The 7,949-nt window shown below is 41.7% G+C and overlaps 1 protein-coding gene across 1 annotated transcript; it reads right to left on the bottom strand.

Annotated features, from left to right (window-relative positions):
• Nucleotides 1-1,636: 1,636 nt before the first annotated feature.
• On the bottom strand, nucleotides 1,637-3,534 carry LOC148981489 (CD48 antigen-like). Its single transcript, XM_089131472.1, has 4 exons — nucleotides 3,404-3,534; nucleotides 2,361-2,669; nucleotides 1,967-2,221; nucleotides 1,637-1,822 (listed from the first exon to the last, which is right to left on the bottom strand). Exons 1-4 carry the CDS (start codon nucleotides 3,456-3,458, stop codon nucleotides 1,728-1,730), a joined length of 714 nt encoding a protein of 237 aa, XP_088987598.1. The 5' UTR covers nucleotides 3,459-3,534; the 3' UTR covers nucleotides 1,637-1,727.
• Nucleotides 3,535-7,949: the final 4,415 nt, after the last annotated feature.

The following is a 7,949-nucleotide window of genomic DNA, read 5'->3' as shown; positions in this document are numbered from 1 at the left end:
ATATATATATGTGTGTGTGTGTGTGTGCTTGCGTGTACATGTATATGTATATATATAGATTTTATTTTTGATAACTCTGAGATTGCTTGGGCTTCTCCTGTTCTAAGCTGTTCTTATCTTTGCTGTACTGTTCTATGATGTGCTGCTATGCATGGTGTTGATGTCTTTTAATCTTTTTTTTTTTTTTTGGTTCTGTAAAGCACTTTGGTCAGTCATTGGCTGCTATAAAATGTGCTATATAAATAAAATGAACTTGAACTTGATATCATATAAAAATTATACCTAATGATAGAGTTTACATTGGCTTTATAAGCTAAAAAAACATAAAAAGAAAAACACCTGATGTGCATTATGTTCTTCACTTTTTTATTAGCAGAGTTAACAAACCTTGCTGTATTTTTGTTTAATTCATTAAAAGAAGGTACACCGCCATTTCTCTCCGACGAAACTGACTTGAACGCACCTCACGTCGTAAACACGTCTTCCCACCTCGTACGTACGAACTTCCCAGGAGGACTTGAACGCAGCATTAGCTATTTTATATGCAAGCATGTCAGCCAATCACAGCAGAGGCCGGTTACACACAGCAGACACGCCCCTTCAAACAGAGTGTTCAGATCAGAGGCTAAAATCAGGCTAGGGAAAATGCCTTTTATTTCTAAATTATGACTATTTTTGATCTAAAATATATAACATAACATACTAACATTATAAGGGCAACCCAGGAAACATTATAAAATAATTTAAAAAAACATTTTAGGGCACCTTTAACCATTGTTGTGTGAGTGTCTTGAGTCCTGCACTGTGAGAACACACAGACACACACTCACAAACTACAGGTATGGAGTAGTTCGACTTAAATGTATTAGTTCACCCTGACCCTCTGACTAAGATCAGCATTTGCGAGTTTTTTTCCGTGAGAACAAGTCCAGTCGACGTGAAATTAACAAATAATTAAAAGTATGGTATACCCAGAATAATCAAATATCTAATTTAATACACATTAAAGGGATAGTTCACTTTGAAATTAATTTTTGGAACGTTTTAGCTTACTTCAAGGGGTATATGGGTCCAACCACAGCCACGTCCAAGTGATCTGAGGGCGAGGGCGCTTTGTGGCTGTGGTTACAAGAGGTAAAAACAAAATAAATACTGTTAGTTTTCTCACACAAACCGCTCTGAAACCGAATTTGGACTTCTCTGTGAATGCTCTTTAAGGTGGACCCCATATACCTGCATTATGTGAGTGATAGACAAGAACGGTTTGACCTAAAAATATCAAAATTGAAAATACTGTGGAAACAAAGACACCTACATCTTGGATGCCCTTGAGGTAAGATAAAACATATCAAAAATTCAATAATTTCAAAGTGAACTATCCCTTTAAGTTCCTAATTAGAAACAGACTAAATGTAACAATCAAGTTGGAGTCAGATTAAACACAGACATAAATTAAAACTGAAACTAAATGAAGTTTCAGTTTTGTAAATGGTTACAGAGAAAAGATGTAGGCTATTAAATGTGTGAGTCCATCAGGGTCATGTGTATCACACAGTATTCTACAGAATTAAAATTGACCAAATGAAGAAGAAAAAAAAAAACATGTGTAAATTTATTTTCAAAGTACTTTTCAATTTTAGATAACTGATGAACAGAGAACAGTTTTTTATAGAAAATATATGAATCAACATGGATGTACCTTTTTTTACACTTGCAATAGATAAAGACTATAACGCAATTCCCCAAAAAAGACACACTGCTCCCAAAATATATGTCCATAACTGGAAGGGTGGCTCAGTCTTGATGTCACTTGAGTTGCTTTCTGAAAAGTGAGACACGTCATTAAGAACTGCAGTTGTCTGATTCTGAGGTCACTCAGTAATGCAACAGTTAGACTAACAGAGACATTTTATTTAGAGATGTTCATTTTAGCAAATGTATTATTTGTGTGTGTTTGGCCAGATACCTTTATTATTGTCACAGAGCTGTGTAATGTTTATTCTGTCTGTTTTCCAGCTAACTGGGTTGCTATGGTTACAGATGATGGATTCCTCACTGCAGTTCAGGATTAGAGTGTTGATTTGTGATGTCACTTCCTCTGGAGAGCATCTGTTGTTCTGATAGCTAGAGTTTATCATGAGGTCATGACCTCTGCATGTGAAGTTCACAGTACAGGAGTCACTGCTGGAGTTTACAGTCAGAACAGGAGCCTCCACAGCATCTAAAATACATTTATTTGTTTACAAGTTCATACATCACTATATTATAAGCTGTCCAATTTTAATAGATGGTTACAGCATGTGACTCACGCCAACATATATGAGTCTTATGATATGAAAACGCCAAGCAAAATCACTCACTTATAACAGATACTCTGTATGCAACAATATTTTCCTCTGATTCTCCAGTTGTTCTGGCTGTATAGAGTCCACTGTCTGTCTTCTGCGTGTTCATCAGTGTGAGAGAAAAGGTTTCATCATTGAAATCCAATCTGTCCTTATAGGAAGGGAGAAGTTTTACTGTTTTAGATTCATGTATATATCTAACTATAATCTCTGATTTATCATTTCTCCAAGATAAAAGATCAAACTCTGGTAGTTTCTGAGTCTGTATATCCAGTTGAACAGAATCTCCTGTCTTCACAAACACAGAGATCTCAGCACTGAACCCTGAGGAGTGAATAAGAGTTTCTGAGTACAGCTGCTGTATTCACTATAGATGTGCCCATTGTACACATTTTTTCTGAAATGGGCACGATCAAATAAATATGTTTGAAATTTAATAAAACTAGTAGTATAATAAAATTTAAATATAGCTATAATGCACATATCTGGAGATATTTGTAGCTGATTACCTATAAACAATTTAAGGAGGAAAATAGGCATGAACCCTGGTTTATACAGGTGTCATATTTTTGAAAAATAAATAATATATCCATACTTGTTACATTTCTCGTTACAATAAGGCTACATATCAATAATTTGGTTATTAATATCAGGTAACTGCTTGTTTTGTAATCTAGAGCCTATTGTTGTCTTTTTATTTAGAGAGCCCATTGTTTCATGTTTGTATCATCTGATATTTAAAAAAGTAATTCCTTCAGCTCCCATAGTGAAGTAGTTGGTTTGGTAGAGCTGACTACATTAATACATGGGTAAAAAATAATAAAACATTACCCAGCAGCCTGAACCCAGCATTTGGGTTAAACAAATAGCTAAATAAATAATAATATAAGGGCTGTCAAAATAAATTGTATAAAAATGTTATATAAAGTGGTATCATACTATCATTTAGATATGCCAATAAATGTTGACCATATCCAAGCCATGCCCTGTGCAGTGATCACTGTCACAGTAATCATTAATGATCAATCAACATAATGAACATGTGTTTAACTTTTTACCTGTTTTGAAGGTCAGAAGAAAAAGAAGAAATATCCGTAGGTAATATACTGCCATCTTCACAAAATGAAAAGATTAAAAATGGAACTGAAAATCACTGATGCAGAGTCTCCCTATAACGGAAATAGAAGGTTCCTCAGAAGTCCTGTTTTAAACAGAGTAAGCACATTTTTACTTCTCATTTAAAATCTCCATCTCATTCATATATGGTGCAACATAGAGCTGGTAAGTCCCGCCCATCCGTAAAACTCCAAGTGGACCTCAAGGTTGAAAAAGCGTCAATGCAAGTGGAGAGAAAATATTTATTTTCTGATCCCGTTTGAATTCTGCCATGAATGTAACATAGGTTGTCTGTGAATTTTTTATATAATTTCTTATGTAATGAGTTTGATAGTATATTGTATAATTCTTTGGCTAGCAGTTGTGGAATAGACATAACGAGAAAGACTACATGTCGAATATGTGACGTCGCCGCATAACACATTTTCCCTCCACAAATCACGGTTTTCACCATGCTCAACTAATTTGTCCTCTCCCTGAAAGAAGGCGGTGAAGTCAAGGGGGTAATCCATCGACCGGAAGTTGAAGCCTCGCGGGAGCTGACATCTTGTAGCAGAACTTCACTTGCGTTAGCATTCCCATTGACTCCCATTCATTTTCGTGTCACTTTAACAGCGAATAACTCTACATCTGAGGCGTTTGAAGACCCCATTTGTCCTTTATTTATTTATAAAGAAACACGACAATGTATAAATAGCTCCATTACCTTGTAGCTTATGTTATGGCCCCGTAGAAGCAATTTTAATGAAAGTAGGCTAACGATTGTGTCATAACCACGAGACTCTCTGTCGCACAGGAGAGAGATTACCGTATGGACAGGAGAGGAAGCTTGCGCGCGATCGGGGAAACGTGGAGGCAAAATGACAAAATAATTAATCAGAATACCTAGCAAAATTGTCTCCTTCTCCTAGCTCATGGACAGCTCCTATTCACACTCTCCGCCTCTGCGAGTTTCGGAAGGGAATGATTCAGATTTCTCATGCTACAGCACTAGAAGACAGACGGCTAGCTCACGTCACATCTACGTAGTCAAGCTCTGTTTGAGTCTGCGCGTCAGGGACGGAAGTGCTAAAAAATCGCCAAAAACGGGCTTCAATCGTCTCAATGGAGTTCCAATAAGATCGCTCTATCCATTTCTTTTACTGTCTATGGGTGAAGTGCACCAAAGACACAGGCATGTTTAGCGGGATCCGTGTGCTAGTGGGGGTGATGTCTATCAAACACGTCGAAAGAGTTGTAGTCCACAAAGTGCTCTCACACAAAGTCTAACCGTATGAAAATTCTACCCGCTAAATTGTAGCATTCTTTACACGAAACATTATCTAAAAAATTCACAGACAACATATGTTCACATTCATTGCAAAATTCAAACGGGAAAAGAAAATAATTATTTTCTCTCATTCACTTGCATTGACGATTTTTCAACTTAGAGGTCCAGCGGGGTTAGCTGAAGGGGCGGAGCTTACCAGCTCTATAGAGTGCCGAAGTGATGACGTCACTTTGTAAGACAACCCGGAAGCTAGCGGCACATGGGTTCCCTCTGTCGAAAAGCAATGCATTTTCCCCATAGACTTTTGGAAAATCGCAAAAAATAAGGCCTGTGTTTAACAAAGGGTTGTGACCCTTACACGTTTTGTCTAGCAAGTTAATCCAAAATTTATACATTTTGAAGCCTAGATAAAGATTTTAAAAAACACAAGCAGACACAATAAAGTTTAAAAAACCACAAGCAGGTTATAACTGTGTGTTCTGTGTCATAGATCAAAACGTGAAAATATTTAGAGGCTTTGTTCACCACAGACCTTATTTCAAGCGACTTAGCAAAAACCCATTCAAAAATCCCATAGACTTTAGAGCGAGGGAACCGTAGTGCTAAAATGCTAACTCACTTTCGCGTTTTGGCCTACAGAGTGACGTCGTAACTTCGGCACTCTGTCTGTGTGTGTGATATTCAAGAGTTTTTTCAACTTTTAAAGACATCTGTTTAAAAAGTTGCAATCTGCACCACATTCATGTGGAGTCGGCTAACAAATGATTCTACATCTTTTCTCAGATCTAATTTCACTTTTTTTATTTCCATAAGTGTTGTGTTCTCTGAAGTGGGGTTTATAAATGCATTGAGTTAATGTTCAGTGATGCATAGAGTTTGATTGGGCTGAATCATTTGGTTCTGTCTGAGGAATGGATGGGTTCATCTACTTGGGTCTAGACAGACAGTGTTATGGAAGTAAAGCTGACGATAAGTTGATACTACTCTCGGTGTCAGTGTGGTCATTATCAAACGCAACATTTGGCGACGAGGATGGCTGATATTGCACTGCCACCGCCTGCTCCTTTCCTCGCGCCCAGCCCCCTCCCCCATGCCCACATCTATATTACAGCCCAATCAGAACGACGCATCGGCTGCAGCAGATTCCTCTGCAGTTATGCTACTGAGACGCCCGCAGCGGTCTCGGCCACGCCCACAAACACCAGCGTCGCGGCCCTGTGATAATTGTGGATCTTCATCTCATCAGTCTAGAGCGCAGAGCTGCCCAGCTCGTGGTCAAACGTGTCGTAACTGTGGCAAACGCAACCATTTTGCTTCAGTCTGCCGTTCTGCTCCAGCTGAGTCGCCCACTATCATTCACAATGTCTACTCTGGGCCAGTCTCATTTAAAGCATGCTCAGTGCGCCTAAATGATGTGTGTATCCCACTGCTTTTGGATACTGGTGCCAGTGTGTCTCTCTTGAACATGCACACATACGGTTGTTTTTTTGGAGCACTGCCACTGTCGCCACCCTCTGCCTCACTCTGTGGCTATGGCGACTCAAAAATTGACCTAGTGGGTTCCCTGCAAGTGACTGTTGGGTATGGCACCAAATTGGTACCCAGTTTTACCTTCCATGTTGCCCGTCGTGGGGCCAATCTGATGGGTCTGGATTTGTTCTCGGCTCTGGGGTTCTCCCTGGTGGACACAAAGGGAGCTGCGATCCTGACAGTCTCTACGTCTTGGCAACAAAAATGGCCGTCTCTGTTTGAAGGCTTGGGGTGCCTCACTGCTTTTGCCCACCAACCTCTCTTGAACCCGGCTGTTGCACCAGTCATTCAACCACTTCGCCGCATTCCTCTGGCTTTCCGTGATGGTGTCTCAGTTGAACTTAAGCTACTACTGGACTCTGGCATTATCGAACCAGTGGATGCATCGCCCTGGGTCTCAAACCTGGTGGTGGCTCAGAAGAAATCAGGGGCACTACGAGTGTGTGTCGACCTGCGAGCAGTGAATAAGGCAGTGATCCCGGACAAGTTTCCACTCCCTACCTCAGAAGAGCTCACTGCTCAGTTCCATGGCTCAACCGTGTTCTCCAAACTGGACCTCAGACAGGGCTACTTACAAGTGCCCCTCCACCCCAGCAGCAGGAATCTCACAGCCTTCGTGACCCATGAAGGTGTGTTTCGTTACACGCGCATGCCGTTTGGACTTAGCTCCGCCCCCAGCTGCTTTCAAAAAATCATGGTGTCGGTATTGGCTGGTATACCGGGGGTGGCCATATACCTGGACGATGTGGTTATCCATGGGCCTTCTACAGCGAGTCATGACGAACGCCTCAGCAGAGTTTTCGCAGCCCTAGCGGAACACAAACTAACCCTCAATGCTGAAAAATGTGTGTTCTCCTCACCGTCCATTGAGTATGTGGGTTTCCGACTGTCGGCGGATGGCGTCACACCACTTCAGTCAAATGTAGACGCTATACTGGCAATTCCCGAACCCAGCTCAGCTGCACAGGTTGCCTCCTTCTTGGGCATGACGGGTTACTATCTAAAGTTCCTCCCACATTATTCTGCTACCACCGCCCCACTACGGCATCTGCTGCGTAAGGATGAGCCCTGGATATGGTCACAGGCATGCTCTGAGGCGGTACAAGCGCTCAAGGTGCAGCTCACTACAGCTCCAGTGTTGGCTCATTTCGATATATCTAGCCCCACTATGGTGACCTGCGATGCGTCGGCTACAGCCATAGGAGCAGTGCTGTCACAGACTCAGCAGGGCGTCGAGAAGCCCATTGCCTTTGCATCACGGGCCCTCAATCAGACGGAGCAGCGGTACTCGGTGGGGGAACGTGAAGCATTAGCCTGCATCTGGGCTTGCGAGCGGTGGCACTTGTACCTCTATGGCCGCGCTTTCACCCTGAGGACAGATCACCAGGCCCTGACCGCACTGCTTTCTACATCTGGGACAGGCCACAGACCACTGCGACTACACCGCTGGTCCGACCGACTTCGCCAGTATAACTTTGACTTGAAGTTCACCCCAGGCAGAGACAATGTTGTGGCTGATCTTCTGTCCCGCGCTACTCCATCTCACCCTGTCATACACACAACCACCGACACGGACCAGGTGGAACAGGACATTGTTCAGATGTTACACGCACCCCTCCAGGCTGTCGTATCGTTACAAGAACTGAAGAATGCATCGGAACAGGACCCAATTCTCTCTCAGCTCCGTG

Source organism: Pimephales promelas, chromosome 5 (genome assembly GCF_988280905.1).
Source record: "Pimephales promelas chromosome 5, fPimPro1.hap1.1, whole genome shotgun sequence".
Lineage (NCBI taxonomy): Eukaryota > Metazoa > Chordata > Actinopteri > Cypriniformes > Leuciscidae > Pimephales > Pimephales promelas.
This window is presented reverse-complemented; position numbering and strand designations above follow the sequence as displayed.

Excerpts from the sequence above, each read along its gene's own strand:
- LOC148981489 (XM_089131472.1), bottom strand. The coding sequence starts at position 3,458 with ATGGCAGTATATTACCTACGGATATTTCTTCTTTTTCTTCTGACCTTC. Across the intron at positions 2,222-2,360 it reads ATACAGAGTATCTGTTATAA|ATGCTGTGGAGGCTCCTGTT; the intron begins GTGAGTGATTTT and ends AATGTATTTTAG. Across the intron at positions 1,823-1,966 it reads GCTCTGTGACAATAATAAAG|AAAGCAACTCAAGTGACATC; the intron begins GTATCTGGCCAA and ends CTCACTTTTCAG.